This window comes from Xiphophorus hellerii, chromosome 14, assembly GCF_003331165.1.
Source record: "Xiphophorus hellerii strain 12219 chromosome 14, Xiphophorus_hellerii-4.1, whole genome shotgun sequence".
NCBI classification, from domain to species: Eukaryota; Metazoa; Chordata; class Actinopteri; order Cyprinodontiformes; family Poeciliidae; genus Xiphophorus; species Xiphophorus hellerii.
In genome coordinates, this window is record NC_045685.1 from 2,647,623 (window position 1) to 2,667,666 (window position 20,044).

The following is a 20,044-nucleotide window of genomic DNA, read 5'->3' on the forward strand; positions in this document are numbered from 1 at the left end:
GTCCCCACCAACTTTGGCATGAAGGGCAGGGGCGGAGCCAGAGGGGGGCCCCCTGACATCTGATTGGCCTCCCCTGATGACGGACATGTAACAGCACCAGGTCATTCCTATACATTATTTGGAACAAGGGGAGCCGTAAAGGGGGGATAAGTTAGGACAATTCCAAGGGCCCTTGACTGACAGAAAGCCCTCCACAAAATAGTTTTGTTTTTTTCTTCATAGAAAAAATAATAATAAAGTCAGATGTTCAAAAAGAGAGATAGGAAAAAGACAATTGTCAATTTGTAGCCCAGTTTTTCTCCAAGAGAGGATTATCAACCATTTAGGATAGTTAGCTTAGCTACAGATTGTTTGCCTCAATTTCACTAGCATCTAAAGAACGAAGGAAAAAATCTACCAACATATTCATGTATTTAACTTGTACCTGTACATTTTACCACGCTTATCAACAGATGAGTCAGTCAGCAGCAGCTCTAACCCTGATACCAGTATAATCCCTTCTCTCTCTCCCAGTGAAAACAGTGAGCAACACTGTGTTCAGAGACAAGCTAGTTAGCATCACTGCAGGGAGTCTATGTAGATTTTTCCTGTCTCACTGCTCTTTTTCAGTTACACAACAAACAATATTTCAAACAATATTTATAAAATTATAATTAAAAAAACAGCCTCTTGTCAGTCCTGATAGTCCTGCCTTAGCTTGCATTTAAATTACAGATATGTGTTGCCACGTCCCTCCTGACTCGTCCCCTCCTCAGTGAAAATAAAGCTGCAGTATGTAACTTTTATTAACAAAAAGTATATATTTGTTAAGATCGTCAATATGTTGAGAGATTATCTGACAACAATTTAATTCCTCTGCCTTCTTCTAGTGCTCTCTAGAAACAACCAATCAGAGGCATGAGGCGAGTTTTAGCGCTGACAATGTTCCCATGACTATGTTCGTAGTTTGGAGCAGAGGTCGCGCTAGATTTATTTCGTTGTCGTTTGTGAAATTATAATCATATTAATATCGGCATCCGCGTTGTTTGTAACTGCGCATGTTACCGTTTACTTCTGCACCGTTATTCGTTTCCCTCAAGATAAACTTCCGGCTCCTCCGTTTAGACTATCAATGGATTAACACGACATTGTATCTGTCTGGTCTGAAATTAAACTCAGGTTGATGTGTTTCAGACAGCAGATGAAAAACCCAGACCAAACTCTGATTGGTTGACTTCGTTGCTGTGACAACCCCAGCGGTACTCTCCCTCTCTCACAAACACAAACCGGTCCGCTCCCTATCTTTCTTCTGTCTCACTGTGCTACTGAAGCAAACATTTCACCAGGGTGGGAATATGAAAACTGAGTATGTTAACCCTGAGCAGAAACTCCAGGCTAACATGTTAGCCTGTTAAATGAACCTGCTGCTGTCAGGCTGCTGCAGCTCATCCAAACTGCTGCTGTCACAGTCCTGACCAACACCAGGAATCACCATCACCAGTTATGTTGTTGACTGAAGCAGGAAGAATATTCACCTTTGTCAGAAGGGAAAAGGACCAGCTGGTAACCCAAAGAACATTCAGCTGAGGAGAGGCTGGTATCCGTAGAGACCAGCTGGGGGTAGGTTCTGGTTCTGGTTCTGGGAACAGAATAGGTTTGGGTCTTCTTCAGAATGAATGTTTTTAAGGCCACCAGACTGAGGGAATTGATGATGCAACTAGTTCCAGGATGACATGTGAATATACACACCAGAATTCTCTACAAATACTGTATTACTGCTTTCCTGCTTCAAGCCTCTCCTGAACCAGAGACAACATCACAACTCTTGGGCTGAGAGAAAAGGAACTAGACTGCTGCGTTATGGTCCAGAGTTTTTAGATGAAACCAAATTCTGCATTTCATTTGGAAATCAAGGTCCCGGGTCTGGAGGAAGAGTGGAGATGCACGGAGTCACTGTGAAGTTTCCACAGTCTGTGGTGGTTTGTGGTGCCACATCATCTGCTGGTTCTGGTCCACTGTGTTTTCTGAAGAGCACAGTGGAAATCTTACAGCATTTTATACTTTGCTGATAAGTTGTGTGGAGATGCTGGTTTTATATTTCAGCTGTACTTGGCACTGTGCACACGCTGCCAAAGACACCAAAAGCTGTTCAGTGACCAAGGTGTTCCTGTTTTTGATTGGATCAATAGGCTGTTAAGAGGAAGATGAGAGACACCTGACCAAACATAGATGACCTGAAGGCAAGCAACCTGGGATTCCATTCAGTCTACGCAGTGCCACAGGATGATCGCCTGCTACAATCCATCATGGTGTTTTAGCAGTGTGGTTTACAACAGCAGAGTAAACACAAGTAAACTATGATTTCACAGATTCCTCCTGATTAGGAAATTATGATCGACTGTCTCTGGCCCCCATTTAGGGCCCCGTCATGACCATGGGGTGTCACACTATATAAAAAACCGGGCAGGAAGGAGGACTGGAAACATTTTTAGAAAAGTGGGTGACTCACAGGGTGAAAGATTGACATCCATCCATCCATCCATCCATCCATCCATCCATCCATCCATCCATCCATCCATCCATCCATCCATCCATCCATCCATCCATCCTTACCTTGTCGTACTCAAAGTATGAACTAGAATATGAATTAGAAAGAAATACAAACAAAACAATAAACCAAAGGAAAGAGCAAAAAGAATAAAACCCAAAAAGTATTAACTAAATGTTGGTTCTCCATGTTTTATACTATAAAATAGATTGTTCTAAATGTTGATAGGTAATGAGTAGTTCATCCAGATAAACTAATAGGAGTTTCTCTGAATTCCAAGTTTGTTCTAATTCCTGATCTGGGTTGAGTGAAGCATCCTCTGAATCTTTTTGCTTTAACTAATAGGTTTTAATGGGTTCGATTCCCTGCCCGGGTTCTTTCTGCATGGAGTTTGCATGTTCTCCGTGTGCATGGTGGGTTCTCTCCGGGTACTCCGGCATCTTCCCACAGTCCAAAAACATGACTGTCAGGTTAATTGGTCTCTCTAAATTCTCCGTAGGTGTGAGTGTGTGTGTGCATGGTTGTTTGTCCTGTCTGTCTCTGTGTTGCCCTGAGACAGACCGGCGACCTGTCCAGGGTGAACCCCGCCTCTCGCCCGAAACGTTCATTGGAGATAGACACCAGCACCTTCTGACCCCACTAGGGACAAGAGTGTTAGAAAATGGATGGATGGTTTGATTCCTGTTGTGGGTTGAGTGAAATAAACTAATTGTTCCTGTTGTGGGTTTCTAGGCAGAATAAGAATAGGTACACCAGGAGTTTTTCTTGTATAATCTAATAGGAGTTCCTTTGGTTCTTTTTGTCCCAACTATTAGTTTTGAATCTTGTTCTGGGTTTAGTGAAGTATATAAACTAGTGAGAATATTTCTTTTTCTTTTCTTTTCTTGAGTTATTGTTCATTAAATGTATTATCCACAAAGTGGGGTGACCTAATCTGAGTTGGTTTAGTATATTTTTATGATTATGATAATATGTTTTGCATTTCGCTAAAACAATTTATTATTATTATTATTAAAAAGAACATTGTAACAACGCTTACAATAAAGATATAAGTGTGCCCTAAGACTAACAACAGCAGCTGCAATTTGTTGTATGTGTTGAAGTGATTTTCTACAATTTGAAAGTACTGAGTAAAATATACAAATGTTAGAGCTCACTGTTATGGCTGAAGATTAATACTATCGATTCCAATGCATAATATTTGCAGTCTATGATACTGATAAGTATAGATATCTATTTCTCAAAGATTTTTGATTCAAGTTCAAACCAAAATATTGAGTAAATGTAAGAAAGGTATTTTGTGAGTTAGTTAGTGGAGGTTTTCTGTTAAATAAATGTAGATAAAGTACCTTAATTTGAAACAAAAATATCTGTAAATGTATTAAGAATTTATTTTCGTAAATGATCACTTATGTGATAGTCAAAGATTTTATTAAGGTCATCTAATTTATAGATATAATGACATTTATTAAGCCTCTGAATGACTGTAGAGTATGTTCATAACGTACTAATAATTATTTAATAGTGAGCAACGGTGAGAAAAGGCATTCTAAAAGCTGATGTTTCTTTACACATCTTGTAGCATTGGCTGTGGGTTTGCAAAAGGGCTCCTCACTCTGATGCTAATCTTGTTTGGGGGCCATGACATGGAAATGTTTGGGAACCCCCGGTTTACATAAATAACAAAAAGTGAAGCACGCACTCCCCCTGGTGGCTCCCTGTGAACAAACGTTGTAATGCACAATACTACACATATTAAAATGGATTCTAATATGATTTGGTTGGATATTCGTATAAATGAACTGAATGTGTTTTTTTCTTTTTGGTAAAGTTCCTTGACATGTCACATTTTGTGAAATATTACGAATTAAATCTCATTGATTCCATAGAAAGCAGCTTGTGGGTCTGCTCCTTTTCCTGTCACTACATTAGCAGAGTGAGAGTTTATCTCTTAACTAGCAAAAATAACATCGCAGAATAGAATTAAAGAAGATAGAACAACTATGATCATGTCATCAGCAGCTTACAGTGAATAGGAATTACGCATTGGAGAAATAGAATAAAAACAATAATAGCAGTAATATAAAGGTTACGTCTTGAAACACATTTAGAACACAACACCATTAAATAACACCGAGATATCTATGGTGTTGAAAAAGTTTCTCTGCTTCTATCACACATACGGTGCACTTGCATAGCATTTTAGATAGATAAGGCGGGCGCGCGCCATCGGACACCGCTTGTGTGCGCCGGCAAGTGCGCCGTTGTTGTAATGGAGGAGACCCGAACTTAACCAATCAGAGCTGTGACAGCTCGGCACGTGACGCAGAGTGAGTCGCTACTGTGGCTGGACGAGAACACACCGACATTTAGCAACAAAAACAATCGCACTTTTCAGGTACGTGAAGAGGTTTGCTTGCCCCTGCGTCATGTCAGCCCAGATAAAGTTTTGCGAAGCGGGCTTTGATATGTGTTTTTCTGAACTGTGAGCTAGAAATTCGCTTCATTTGTAGAGCAACAAGCTGCCGTTTGGTCAGGGCCTTCACTATTTCCTGGTCCAGGTCCACAGCTGAGCCTGGTGCTGGGTTGCTAACTTTAAAAGGGTTTTAAAAGGAGCTGTCTGGCCTTTTGCTTTCTGTGCTCACAGCTCTGACGCGTTCACCGGCTCCACAACCTGTTCAGTAAATTCTGATGCAGCCATTTGTATGCTGGCAGGAAACAGCTGTAGTCTCTGTTATTGCAGCCTAGGTGCTCAAATCCAAGTTTTGAATGTTATGTATGGTTTGGGGTGCTTGCTCTTCTTTGTGTAACCTCGCTGAATGTAGGAACTGCGAACCGACCAAGTGAGAAATGTTTGAGGAAATGAAAGTACTTATCGTAGGGTATCGTTGTTTTACTGCACCACCTGTGGACTTTGCCTACATTTTGATTGAACCCTGATCAAAAATAATTACTCAGCAGAGCAACTCACTTTATTTCTTTTTTAAAGAGATGATGCATTTCTGCTTTAATTTTCTTTTTAACATTAAATCTAAATATCAGTACCAGTGGAAAGGGCAGAAAAGGACATTTTCAATAACAGCAGGTTCTTTGGAATTCTAAGATCGTTATAAATCTTTTCAGGACAATGTGTACAATGAAAACCGTGCATGTGATCAACTTTGAGATTCACAGTGTCTAAAATCTATGATGGTCTTGATTTGAAAAGGCAGACTCTCATTGTAAAAGTTCAGTATCATCCACAAATTAGATGTGACAAGAGCATCAAAATCCCAAACATAGCGACTCAGAGAAAAAACAACTTTATTTTGAATACTTAATAACTCAAAGAAATTATCGACGAGTCAAAAGTACTGTAACCCCCCAAAAAAATCACAAAAAAAACTTTGTCTCTCCCCCCGCCCCCAAGTCTTTTTTGGTCAGACAAGAAAGTGGATAACGAGAGAGGGAAGCCATGTGGCAAAGGTCATCAGGCCAGGAACTGAACCTACAACAGTCACTTTGAGGACCAAGGCCTCCTTATGTGGGTTGCTCTCTACCTCTGCGCCACCACAGCACCCCGATATTGTATTTTTTTAACCTGTTCAACAATGAACCAAGTGTACAATATTCTATTTTTAAAAAGAAAAATGGTAAACATTTACGTTGGAAAGGACGGACTGTGTCAGTCTTTGTCGATCTAACAACCTTTACATTTTCTACATTTGCTAGCAAACATAAGTATCCTGTTTCTAATTCTTTTTGAATGGATTGCTCTATTGTTGACAAGAGGAACCAGATTATAGTCACCCTTCCTTGTATTTAGCATATAATTAATTAAAAGCATATTTGGGCGAACCAACGTGGACTTGGTTGATGGATTAACTAAGGATCCATCAACATCCTTAGTTGATGGATGTGGTTCTGTTTTCCGGAAAATGACCCCTCGAACAAAACACTGCACCACATGCTGTAGTGAGGTAGGCTCTATAAAGTCAGATGTGTGTGTCACACTGAGGACACGTGCATCGGAGATTTCTACCGCAAGATCTCATCCTTAAATCAGAGTATCTAGGCCTCAGTATCGAGTATCGGGTCGGCTCTTTGCTGTGGCGGATTATTGTTTACAGCGCAGGCAATTTCCGGTAAGCATCGTAGCGTCAAACTTCCGCATTACGTATGTCACAGACAAACGTTAGCGATTGGATAAAATTTAAAACTTCAGCACAGTCCACGCCTCCAAGAAGAAGTAGTTTCATAAGGACTCAGAGCCCTAACCTTGTTCTTGGAGCAACGTATTGAACAAAGGCCTGGTTTTTACCAGAGTGGAAGAAAACTAACTCTTTTTTTTAGCTGAAATGAAATTTGACTGCTCTAAGTTGCTTTTTATATTAACAGCATTTTATATTTTATTTTTATTTTATCTACAACTACTACTCAGTGGTAGTTGTTATTGTGTCTTGTCTCTATGCTGTAACTTCAAAGTAATTTCCCTGCTGGGATGAATAAAGTACTTCTATTCTATTCTATTCTATTCTATGTGGGTTTAAACTACCCAGTGCAACTGGGTAAAGTCCTTTCGCATCTTAAATCATTAACAACAGACATCTTATTTTTGCAGATGACTCATTTGAAAGATAAATATTGTGTACAATTAAAATGTGGGTGGAGTCACCTACATTCCACCTACCCAGAATGTAGGTGGAATGTAGATTAACGCACTTCCCTGCTAAAACGAGAGACACAACTGTTATGATTAGGAAGGCGACTCTGTTCAGGGATTTCTTGTCCAGTGATTGAAGACTGCTCTAATGTGGGATGCAGGCTATCTCTTTGCTTGTGCTTTCATGATGGGTGGTCACAGCTTGACCAGCTTGGTTTTTTTTGCATATTGTAATAGATCTTCTGCAAAGTGAAGCTTGTATTCACATAAAAGCAGGTCTTTTGTAGCCGTTCAGATGGTTTCTGTCAATGAGAAACGTGTTTTGAAGGCAATCATTTGGGGAGCGTTCTGCTTTAAGTCGCCCAAACTACAAGCGACATCAGCATCCTGTCAGGCGGCTGCTGTGGGATTTACTCATTTCTTGTGTAAAACCGTAACTTATCTATTGGTTTTGAAGTCTGCCCACTTCTATTTTTAATCACCCACTTCTTCTTATTTTGTTAAATCCAAAGTTTGTTGTTACTTTTACCCATTTGATCCACATTGCCAGCTTTTCTTTTTTTTTTAAATGTACGAATTCTAGCATTTTTACATCTAAGGGTGGGCGATCGTGACCAAACGCATGACAATTTTTATCATGAGTGGATCACAATTCCTATACATACAGCTGGCAAAAGGCATTTCTAAAATGATTTTAGTCAGTATGCAGAATTTTGCTAAATTGTCAAACAAATTGCTGAGTCTTTTTTTGTGTGTCTTTGTGGAGTTTTGAGCCACAGCTATAGAGTTATTGACATTTTTATAGTTATCACAGTAAATGCCACAAAATATTCGGAGATCAAGACTTAACCTTGGTGTTGTGTCCAGTGTTCCTGCATGTAAACAGAAAATCCTCGTCAAAACTCCTTCCATTTGTTCTCGGTATGGACGACTCGGTTTGGCCTCTGCTACTTCTGCTTCAGGAAGGAAGAAATTAGTAAATAAAGTCTTCAGTTTAGATGGCGCAGAATAAAAGGTTCCTGCGTCGTACGAAGACCCTTGATAATTGCGACTATCATATACTTTTTCTAGTCGAAATATACGTTCTAAATATGCTTGATTTTTGCTCATGACGTCTAAGCCTGTGTTTTGATTTCTCAGACTGTGGAAGCCACTCACTGAGCGATGGCCTCACCCGTCTCTGTGTACCACTCCAGCTCTCTGGACTCTCACATCGCTAGTGTAGGTTGAATTTGTTTGTTCTGTTTGTATTTGGAATCGAAATGTTTTCCGCAAATTTCAGGAGATGACTTGAATACATTTTGGTCAGGTAATAGTTTGCTTTGTAAAGCACATGCCTAAAAAGCTAGTAAAAATACTAAATATTCAGTATATGAACACAACTGCCTGTAATTGGTTTGGTGTAAAAACGACCCATGGTGCCTACAGTTCAGGGACTGTGATCATTGTTACCATGACCAGCTGGGCACCACGTTCTCTTGAGCTTGGACAAGCCGGAATCAGTGTGTGAGAGTTCAGGGTGATTATTACTTTCAGGAAGAAGCTGTTTTTGAGTCCGTTTGTTTTAGTTCGGCTGCACCTGTAGCGCCTCCCTGAGGTGAAACAGAGAGAAGCCAGGGTGGGAGCTGTCTTTGGTGATGGTTATGGCCCTAGTGAGCCATAACCCTACAGGTACAAATATCCATCCTCTGAGCTGTTGTTATGACTCTGGAGCCCAGCATTGTCTGCAGCAGAGCAGCTGCCTACCGCACTGTGATGCAGGCTGTCAGCAGGCTCTCCATGGATCGAAGGTCGACAGCAGGTTGGAGTTTAGGTTGTACTTCTTGAGGAAGGAATCTTTTTAAGCATCAGACCAGTTGAGGTCAGTTTTCTCTCCGGTACAGCGGAGGCAAACTTTGGAATGAGCTTTTACACTTAAACAGACACAATATACTCCTGTAAAACAGTGTAAACTTTATGTGAAAGTGTCATTGTCACGTTTTTTATTGTCCTATATTCTATTTAAATTCCCATTAATGCTTTGTAGATGTGTTTTTATGTAGTTTATTTAGCCTCCTTCTGCATTATTATCATTATTATTTTACCAATATCTTTAATCTGTATTTTAATTGTGCAAAATAAACTAAAGTAAAATGTTTCTTCCTTTTAGACTGGCAGAAATTCGCTAAAGATGGAATTGTTAGCGGATGTCTCTCTACTTCCAGGAGAGGATCGAATTACAGGTAATGATGAAGCAACTGTCAGTGATATATGCAAAAATGAATGTCCTTGCTGCAGAAAATACACATGTAATTAAAATCACATGTGTGAGTAAAGTCTCTCAGATGCACTTTACCTGAGCGGTGTTCGTATTTTTAAAAATTAATTTTTGTTTTTTTTGAGTTTGGCAAAACATTTTGAGACACTCAGTTTTTAGTATTCCAACATATTACACTCAACACGCAAGTATATGTGATAATAAAAATTATTTTTCGAGTTCAGAATAGAAATAAGATGAAACAAATGATCAAGATGTGAACCTGTAATGCGGCTACAAACTGACAAAAGAGTTAAAAGGCCTAGAAGTGTCACATGCGGGTCATTTTCATTATAAGTACAGCTCTTGCGGTTTATTATCACTTTTTAAAATACTTTATTTCTACAGAATTAAGAATAAGCAGCCCTGGAATTTTTTTGGTACTAATTTGTTTCTTTCTTGTTTTTGGTGTATTTATTTTTATCTGTTTTTATAACGGGCTCAAACATGACACAAAGTGAAAAATTTGGAAATTGTGGCAGTAATTTGATATTGTGTCTACTTTCAGATCAGGAGATCATTTACATGTGTCCATTCAATGGAGCTGTTAAAGGGAAAGTGTTGATCACCACCTACAGACTGTACTTCAAGAGCTCAGATGCTGTAAGTTTTCTAAAGTGTTTGTATGTCGGTGCAGGCCGTCTGCCGGTGGAAACACAATTATTAACAGTCATTCTTCAGCTTTCAGCTTGACATGCTGCAGTTTGTTGTCAACATTAATAACTTCATAGCACAAATTTTGATATAAATGCAAATAAAAAACTTATTGGTAAAGAAATATTTCTAATGGTAGTCTAGAAACATCCAGAATCTGTCAATAACAACTCAGAAAACTCCAGAACACAATTTGTACATTACATTTGTACCAGAAAAAAAAAATCAATATCTAGTAATCATGTTCAATGTAAATATTCCTCCTATATGCAGTGGATTTTTGATCAGGCGTGTACCTGAACTGTGGATTCTATATTTCCGTCCATATTGTTTATCAATGAGTGCAGCGATAACTGTTCCTCTGTGCGGCAGGACGTGCCGCTGACCCTGGACGTTCCTCTGGGTGTCATAAGTCGAGTGGAGAAGATGGGTGGAGCGTCGAGCCGTGGAGAAAACTCATATGGACTGGATATCACATGCAAGGTGTGTAACGTGCTTTTGCTGTTTTTATTTGAACGTCCAAAAATTGAGGAGGAGTGCAGCTTGGAGCAGTAAAAACTTCCCACATTCCATTTCTGAGATTTCTTTTTACCTCGGTGCTAATTACAACCCAAGCAGGTGTTGATGGTGGGTTAGGAGTTTGTAGCAGTGGGCATGTTTGAGAACTCTTTAACTCTGGGAACAGTTAGCTGGTTTTCCAGGGTATAAACATCAGATAATGCACAAGAAGTTCAGGTTCGTGCAAGCTGAGTGAGCAACCTGAGGCTTCTGTTGCAGATGTAGCTTCTAATAGGTGTGACCATGATGTCCTTGCCCGTTGCTGTGGCAACCGTTGGAGCCGCTGCTGGACACCAGCGATGATGTGAGCTGTCAGGAAGGAGGTTGTCCCTGTTGGTTCCCTGAGACAGTGGAAAATCCTCTTATTAATCTTCTTATTAAAACATTAGTCTTTTACACCAGTCCATTTTATATACTTTGACCATTATTTAAAAATGTAAATATGAATACCCTTCTCTAATGTTTTTTCCTGTGATGATGGTAAAGTATCTGATTTTTTGGGTCTTCAGGACATGAGGAATCTGAGGTTCGCTCTGAAGCAGGAAGGCCACAGCAGGAGAGGGATCTTTGATATGATCTTCAGATATGCTTTTCCTCTTTCGCATAGTTTGGTAAGTTCTACTGCAATGAATAATGAGCAGAAAAATGACTTAAAAAACAAAACTCAATGAAGAATAAAGTACTGAGTAATGTATCTGTGTCCTCCAAAGCCGGCGTCCTGAAACTTTTTTCCCCCAAGTGCAGCTCACCTGAATCAAATGATTCATCAAGCTCAACGGCGTCCTGCTAATTATGCAATTCAGATGTGACACAGAGACAAATCTAAAAGGACTAACTTGACTTTGTGACTACAGTCACAAAGTCGGCCTTCTATCACCTGAAGAACATTTCCAGGATTAAAGGACTAATGTCTCAGCCAGACCTAGAGAAACTCATCCATGCGTTCATCTTCAGTCGTATTGATTATTGCAACAGCGTCTTCACAGGTCTGTCCAACAAATCAATCAAACAGCTGCAGCTGATCCAGAACGCTCCTGCTCGCGTTCTCACTAAAACCAGGAAGATAGAACACATAACACCAGTTTTAAAGTCCCTCCACTGGCTCCCTGTAGCTCAGAGAATAGACTTTACAATACTGTTGTTAGTTTATAAATCACTGAATGGCTTAGCACCACAATACATTAAAGATCTGCTGTTATTGTATCAACCTCCCAGACCTCTCAGGTCTTCTGGTTCTGGTCTGCTCTGCATCCCCAGAACCAGAACCAAACGAGGAGAAGCAGCTTTCAGCATCTATGCACCACAAATTTGGAACAAACTTCCAGAAAACTGTAAAACGGCTGAAACACTGACTTCCTTTAAATCTCAACTAAAAACCCACCTGTTTAGAATTGTATTTGAAATGTAATCAATTACAAATTTATTGACGGAACTTGACTTAATGTCATGGTTTGATTGTTGATTCTATGTTCAAATTGCACAAAAATCCGTGAGGGACAATTGAGTCCCAGAGCGAAATTCCGTGAGAGGTGTACGGAGCCTAGTGCCGGAAGAAAAACGGCGAGTGACTGAGGGTCATTGCACGTAACACAAACCCTGTAAATTCTAGACACTAACAGGTACCATAGAATTGCACAAAAATCCGTGAGGGACGGTGGAGTCTCTGCTCGAAATTCCATGAAAAAGGTGTACGGAGCCTTGTGCCGGACGACAATTGAAAGGCTGTTTACATTGTTTTAAACTGCGTGATTGTGAACGTGAGTGGGAATAAAAATACCAACAGGTATTTTGTTCCATATATCACAGTAGGAGTGTAACCGGTAAATCTTTATGGATGCAAACTCCACTAAAAACCCACCTGTTTAGGATTGTATTTGAAACGTAATCAATTACAAATTTAATGATGGAACTTGACTTAATGTCGTGTTTTGATTGTTGATTCTATATTGCATTGTGTTTCTGTGTTTGTAATGATGTAAAGCACTTTGAAATGCCTTGCTGCTGAAATGTGCTATACAAATAAAATTTGATTGATTGACCTTAGCTTTTGTGTTATTTAGATGTCAACTGAAAATGTGTTTGCTTGTCTCCTTTCTTGCAGCCTCTTTTTGCTTATGTGAATCAGGAAAAGTACACTGAGAATGGCTGGTTCGTCTATAAAGCTATGGAGGAGTTTAGGCGTCAGGTAAATATCTGGATTCTTTGCTTCTTTTTTCAGGCTAGAATTTGTATTTTAACTTGTGTCAAATCTAAACAGCGCTCAGACAACACCACAGTGCTGTGGTCGGTCTTTTCTAATTTAATGTTTTTTCCTACAGGGCTTACCAAACAACAAATGGCGTATTACATTCATCAATAAGAGTTATGATCTGTGTGACACGTACCCGACTGTCCTCGCGGTCCCTTTCAAATGTAAAGAAGATGACCTTAGAAGAGTGGCCGCCTTCCGGTCAAGAGGACGCATACCGGTAAGAGCAAGCTTTTTTTAATCAGATAAGCCAATGGGATTTCTTTACCTCACAGAGGTCTAGTGTTTACATTTCAATACATTCTTAAAATGCATGCACATGAGCTGGGTTACATGAGTTGTGCCTACATTTCGCCATTCTGAAGTCGCCACTGTATTTCTTTCACCTGAAATTGAACCGTCTTTGATTTTGGTCCAGGTTCTGTCGTGGATCCACCGGGAAAATCAGGCAGTGATTGTTCGCTGTAGTCAGCCCCTCGTTGGAATGTCTGGTAAAAGAAATAAAGACGACGAGCGATACCTGGACCTCATCAGAGAGGCAAACGACACCACCAAAAAACTCACCATTTACGACGCCCGGCCCAACGTCAACGCGGTCGCAAACAAGGTCGGAAGGAAAAAGAAGTACTTTTAAACGATAGCAACCAACCTGGAGTCATGTTTCAACAATTCAAACTACTGTGGTGTTACTGTGTCCACCTTCTGACCGCATCAGTTAGGAACTAGGAAAGGGAAATGGACAGGAGGATAGATTAGTAAAAACGTTGAAGAGCATCAAGTGATGAAATAGATGCATCAGGCTGCAGCGAGCTCATGAAGAGAGATAAAATCTGTCTGCTGCTGTTTGATTTCATGCAGAGGAAGTTTTCACAAGCCATATTTTTGCTCTTGGAAGTCTTGTAGAGAAGATCAGAGGGTCAGAAAGAGCATTGCTGTGTCTTTGAGGATCTAAAAGGAGCGTTATGAGAGTGGACCAAAAGAGGAACTTTCACACTGCATAAGGAAGTCAAGAGTAGCAAAACAGAAAAAAAGAGAAAGAATAGTGGAAGATTCATAAAGAGAGTGAGAGAGTGGCAGTCTGAGTCACCGATGTGTTCACGGTAAGGGTGTGGTTGCAGCATACAGAAGGGTAGCTCCAAGTTTTAAAAAAAAGAGAGCTAATAAGATAATTGTGAAATCTGCCGTGATATTTGGTTTGGATGCACTGATGCTGTCTAAAATGAGTTGGAGCAAGAGGCTTAACTGGAGGTGGCAGAGTTGAAAATGCTTCAATTTTTCCTTTGGACTCCGGGACCAAGATGACAGGATGAGAAATAAGCAGGTTAGAGGAAAAGCTAAGGCTGCTTTGTTGATTAAATGACGAACAAAACCACAATATTTCAGTTTTGCGGTGGTTATTTTGTTTCGGTTTGATTGTATGAATATTGTGAGTAGCATGGCTGCATTAATCTTTTGCCCACACAATTTGTGGAACGTGTGGCAGGCAAATATAATCTGCGCCATCTTTTGTTGGCTGCAGGCCGTCCACACGAAACGATGAATTGATGGTGCCCTGGAAATATTAAGCAGTCCTGCAGCTCTAAATTACCTTTGCTGTAGAATATTTTTCATCTATTTTTAAAAAAATATATATTTTTGAAATATTCCAACTATTTGACAAGCAATGTCTTCTGTCGTTGTATCTATACCTATTTTCCCACAGTAACTGTAGACGTTTCACTGTGCCAGTTTGCACCAGCTATTCCAATGTGATAAAAATAGACACAAAATCATCACTAGCAATATGGTTCAGGTTTAATAAATGTGGGTGGTAAATCAATGCACTTGCACATGCTCCTCCCAGTAGTTTGCTCTCTCTAATGATCAGCATATGTTCTGCATATTTATATACATTATAAATGGTTTGCACCTGCTAAGGAGTTTCCTTTATTTTTGGTTAGGTCTGTTATGAATACTGTGAATGTTTAGTCCTTCCAATAAGAGTGTTGCAGAAATTTTCTTTGAATGTCTATCGACGTAACTTTAGCTTCACATTGTGTTGGCAATTTCAGGCCACTGGAGGGGGCTATGAAGGGGACGAGTACCTAAATGCTGAGCTAGTCTTCCTGGACATCCAGAATATTCACGTCATGAGGGAGTCCCTTAAGAAACTCAAAGATATCGTCTACCCAAACGTGGAGGAATCCCACTGGCTGTCCAGTCTAGAGTCTACACACTGGCTAGAACATATTAAGGTAAGCACAGAAAGATTCATTCTACGTTCAAAGGTTTTGTATGTATACTGAAAGCTCCTTGTGTGTAGCTGGTGTTGTCGGGAGCCATCCAAGTGGCAGACAAGGTTTCCAGTGGGAATTCAGTTCTGGTTCATTGTAGTGACGGATGGGACCGGACGGCACAGCTTACCTCACTGGCCATGCTGATGCTGGACAGCCACTATCGCACGCTAAGAGGCTTCCAGGTCGGTAACTTCACAGCAACCGGAACCGGCTGGATTCGTCCCGATTTTAAATAAACTGTCAAATTTTTCTTCATAGGTCCTGATTGAAAAGGAATGGATCAGCTTTGGTCACAAATTTGCATCGGTAAGATTCTGATATGTGTGTGTTTATTTATTTATTTTTTTCCAGAATACTCTACAGTTGTGTAGTTTTGTATAATTACGTCATACTTATTATAAGACATGCCAATGAAATATCCACATAAATGCAATTGATTGCGCAAGTTATGTACTAAAGGGGCAGTTTTATGTAAATCCACTTCTTTGATCTTTATGTCATGCTGTAATGTCATCAAAAACATACCTGGACTGTTGCTTTGATTCTTTCATGCATGTTTGAGAAATGTCATTATACAAGTTACGTTTCAGTGAAACGCTGGTAAAAACGTTAAAAGGTTAAATAAAAAATAAAATACTCATTTTATAACATCTGAAGGCAACATTAGTTACTTAATTTTGCTATAAATTGGCATTCTTTGGCTAGAAAACACGTAATACCGCCCCTTTAAAAAAATAAGTTGAGTTTACTGTTAATCGTTTGTGTTTTCGTGTGTGTAGCGGATCGGCCACGGTGACAAAAACCACGCAGACCAGGACAGATCGCCAATATTTGTTCAGTTCATTGATTGTGTATGGCAGATGACCAAACAGGTTAGTAATGCACAAGTGATTGATAAGATACTCTAAGACATTTATTTGCATTGTTTTTAATTAACTGTTTATATCTGATGAAACTGTAAAAAAAGAATCTACAAAGTCTTCAATTCTTTTTTTCTAGAATAAGTTGTTTTGTGAGCTTGGTTGAATTGCATCTATTTAAATTATAGCAGATGAAGTTATGGAGGGAGCATAGTTTTGTCTTTCTCTCTTAAATCGCTTCTTGAAACTCATTTTTATTGGGCATTTAATTGAGGCCTGAGACCGCAGCTCTTCTGTTTGGATTTATTTATTTTTTACTTATTATTACTTAGATTATTTTTAACAGATATATGGATTTTTTTTTTCTTGTAATATTTCTCTTTTTTGTTTCATCAACTTATTTTATTATCGTTTTTGTACAGCACTTTGGTGCAGTTTTAAACCTGTTTTTAAAGTGCTATATAAATAAATTTGACATTGTAAACCTTTACAGTTTTTCTATTTGAGCTGCTGCTGTGCTTGGTGGCAAAATAAAAAAAACACCCAATGAGAATATTGAATAAAACCAAGATGGTATGTAGCCTATCTTCTGTAACAATGAATTGTCCTTCCACCGAAGCACAATCAATTTATAGTTAGCTTTTCTAAATTAACAGAATTTCTCTTAAACCTTCCTGAATATGAAAACCTGGAAAACTAAGAATCTTCTGGCATGTTTGTTTGGAGATAATCAAACAGTTTTTTACAAATAGTAATTAGTCGTGTTTAATCACAGAGCTAGAGTGTAGTTAATCTGCTAAAATATTTTGACTGATGGCACTAATAAATATATTTATTTTTTTTACATATTTTTTAAAAACTCTTTGACCTGACAGTATAATATGAGACGAATTCAGTGAGCATACATTCAGTTTAGCGTTTTGATTTATTCTGTAGGGCCTTCAGAAAGTTTTCTAAGCAGCTTTGTTTTTTAGAAATGTAAACTCAAAAATTGTTACATTTTACTTCTGAAATCAGGTCAATTTAACGTAGACAAATATTTAGCGCAAACATGAACAGAGGTGAAATGTGGTTCATCTAAAGGTCTGTCAAACTGTGGCTGTTTGCTCTAAGGGTTAACGGAGAATTTGGGTGCAGGAGCATAAACACGATTGTGTCTTGGAAATGTAACCAGATTTTCTCCTCTCAGTTTCCTACAGCCTTTGAGTTCAATGAGCATCTCCTGCTCACAATCTTGGATCATCTCTACAGCTGTCGCTTTGGGACTTTCCTCTACAACTGTGAGAATATACGAGACCAGCAGGTAAGTGACCATCAAGGGTTCCTTCTCTTAGTTTTTTTAACATGGCTGTTTAAGTCGGCAAACAACTAAACTTATTTGTCTTACTTTGGTGAAAAGGCGTCACAGGTTGGTTCAAAACGACTACGGCCATAATTAAACCTCTTAAAACCACTTTTGTTGGTGTACTGTTGCAAAAGTTGTACACACACACAAGCACACCCCAACACACACATCCTTGTACTTCAAATATATATTTTTAGAAGTTTTGGGTTTTGTTCCATCTTCCTACAGGGCTGTGAGCTTCTGTCTTTGTCAGTGAGTTATCTGTGAACCCTGAACTTGAGTAGAATTAAACCTTGCCTAAATAAGAATAATAAGAAGAAAACATTAAATATGAGGTGTTAGACGAAGTCATGTATTATACGCAACTTTCACACTAAAAGGTGGCGTAGGGCTGATTTATTTATTTATTTTTTCTCAGAAGTGCAGAGTCAGATTTTAGAGTTTTAGGTGAGTTTTGGCACTTTGTAGTTTGCTACTGTCCACAGACAGTTTGTGTTGCTGCCTCACATTTTCACGGCAGGTGAAAAGTTTGTGTATATTTAAGCAAACTTTCACACCATGTTTATTTTTTACATGTCGATTTCTGTGTAAAATATGGCACCTGATATTTTTGTGCATACATGAGGTCCTTAGTCTTAAGCCACTTTTCCGTTGTTATTTTTAAACCCAATCCTTTGATAAGCTAGCAGTACGCCTTGCACTTTGACCTCTTGTCAGAAAATGAACGTTGGTTTACATTCAGTGTTTTGAGAACGGTCTTTGGACCACAGGTTGAGACAGACTGCTGTAAATCTATCCAGTACAGTTCAGTAGAGCTGCAGAAAAAGTGAGGACCAGGAAAAGGTTCTGATTTTCCACAAATGGCCTCCCTTTGTTGGTAAATACTGTGAAAGTGGTTCTCTATATCTAGTATGTATAAGTACACCCATACAAAGATCAACACACGCAGTCATTTTTCTGTCATTGACGTGAAATGTGTCTCTCTGATTCGATTGTATTTACTTTCTTGTTGTTTGTTGTAAAGTGCCTTGAGACAACATGATGTGTATCAATAACCTGAGTTGAATTGATAACAGTCTGAGTTGCTCTCTGACTCTGACTCAGGAGCTGAGATCGAAGACGGTGTCCCTGTGGTCTCTGGTCAACAGCAAGATGGATATTTATTTGAACCCATTCTACACTCCAGAGTCTGGACAGGTTCTCTACCCCGTGGCAAGCATGCGCCACCTAGAGCTGTGGGTAACCTACTACATCCGCTGGAACCCACGTATACGACACCAGGTAGGACATCCAGTGTGTGTGTGTGTGTTTGAAGAATATCTTGATGCTTTCTAGCTTTTTGTTATGGTTTAGCAATAAAATGCACATTTTCTTTGCCTATTGTAATGTTCTGAAAACATTAAAACCCACAAAGTTCTGCTATAAGTGTAAGTCACTTTGACATACTATTTAGTTTGATATTTCACCCTACCTCCTGTCCTGATCATGTAGTCCATTTATTCACAAATGTATTCATGCATTTTATTTATGAATAACATTTCAGAAATTGTATTTAGTATTTTAAAAACAGTACTTTTTTCTTTTACAGTAATAAAACCGTATAAAATAGTTTTATTACTGTTTTCTAATAAAACAGGAATAAAAATTTTGCAAGTAAAATCATAGACAAATTGTTCAAAATCAATTTGGGCTGTTTTCATACTGTTCTCTACAGTAAAACAGCCCAAATTGATTTTGATTTATGAACAACTTGTCTATGATTTTAGAGCCATGGTTGAGAAAAATCGATTTCCTCTGAGCTTCAGTTTTTGGTAAAACCAGCAGAAGCTTGTCGGCTCTTTTAAGGACTTGTGTAGAAGCATACGCGCTAAAGCTGCAGTATGTAGCGTTTGTTTAAAAAAAATTTTTACATATTCATCGAAACTCTCACTATGTCCTGACAGTTTGGTATGAAACACATAATCTCTCCCAGTGCTGTGAGTGCTACTTAGAAATGACCAATCAGAGCCAGGAGGAGGGTCTTAGTGTTGTCAATCACAATCTCTTCCTAGCTAGCACAGCTTGTCCTGAATGCTAAGGCTAGCTAGCATAGCCACCATTGACATCAGAATAACAGTTGTCATTGACAGATCTATCAAAGATTTCAGATTAAACACCAACAAGGTGAATAATGGCAAACATATAAAAGAAATTCTCAAATTCTGAAGGCACAGTGTTTGTGAGAAGTGTGATAGACTTGTCTTTTTTGAAAACTATAATAACATTTGTGTGTGTGTGTGTCTGTGTGTGTGCGTGCCTTCAGCAGCAGAGTCCAGTGGAGCAGCGCTACAAGGAGCTTTTGGCCCTCAGAGAAGAATACTTAAAGAAACTGGAGCAGCTTCAGTTATCCGATTCTTCCTCTCCCTATCAGCTGGCTAACAGCACCACGCCAAACACCACCTCGTCTACAGCCTCCACACCTTCACAGCAGTACACACACCTACAGACTCCGTTTTGAAGCTCTTCCTTCACAGACGAGAGGCAGAACCTCTTTTGGATTGCACTGTTCATGTCCTCTTTTATCTGCAGTCTTCTTTCTTTTTGTTCTAACTCACACACACACACACACACACACACCCGCATACTTGCGCACACCCAC

The 20,044-nt window shown here is 39.2% G+C and overlaps 1 protein-coding gene across 3 annotated transcripts; it reads left to right on the forward strand.

The window, feature by feature from the left end:
* The first annotated feature begins 4,836 nt into the window (after window positions 1–4,836).
* Window positions 4,837–20,022, forward strand: mtm1 (myotubularin 1). Of its 3 annotated transcripts, none has more exons than XM_032582759.1 (16): window positions 4,837–4,925; window positions 8,310–8,390; window positions 9,319–9,391; window positions 9,974–10,068; window positions 10,492–10,602; window positions 11,187–11,288; window positions 12,779–12,862; window positions 12,996–13,145; window positions 13,344–13,532; window positions 14,977–15,159; window positions 15,228–15,383; window positions 15,460–15,507; window positions 15,981–16,073; window positions 17,251–17,364; window positions 18,511–18,687; window positions 19,709–20,022. In XM_032582759.1, exons 2-16 carry the CDS (start codon window positions 8,334–8,336, stop codon window positions 19,901–19,903), a joined length of 1,827 nt encoding a protein of 608 aa, XP_032438650.1. In that variant the 5' UTR covers window positions 4,837–4,925; window positions 8,310–8,333; the 3' UTR covers window positions 19,904–20,022. The 3 variants fall into 3 exon arrangements, with proteins under 3 accessions (XP_032438650.1, XP_032438652.1, XP_032438653.1); XM_032582761.1 differs by having other exon boundaries at window positions 19,712–20,022; XM_032582762.1 differs by lacking the exon at window positions 8,310–8,390 and having other exon boundaries at window positions 4,848–4,925.
* Window positions 20,023–20,044: the final 22 nt, after the last annotated feature.

What these genes read in the sequence shown, in the direction of transcription:
- mtm1 (XM_032582759.1), top strand. Translation starts at nt 8,334, where the DNA reads ATGGCCTCACCCGTCTCTGTGTACCACTCCAGCTCTCTGGACTCTCAC. An exon ending in GACTGGATATCACATGCAAG is followed by an intron (nt 10,603 to 11,186) that starts GTGTGTAACGTG and finishes TTGGGTCTTCAG; the next exon opens with GACATGAGGAATCTGAGGTT. An exon ending in TCAACGCGGTCGCAAACAAG is followed by an intron (nt 13,533 to 14,976) that starts GTCGGAAGGAAA and finishes TGGCAATTTCAG; the next exon opens with GCCACTGGAGGGGGCTATGA.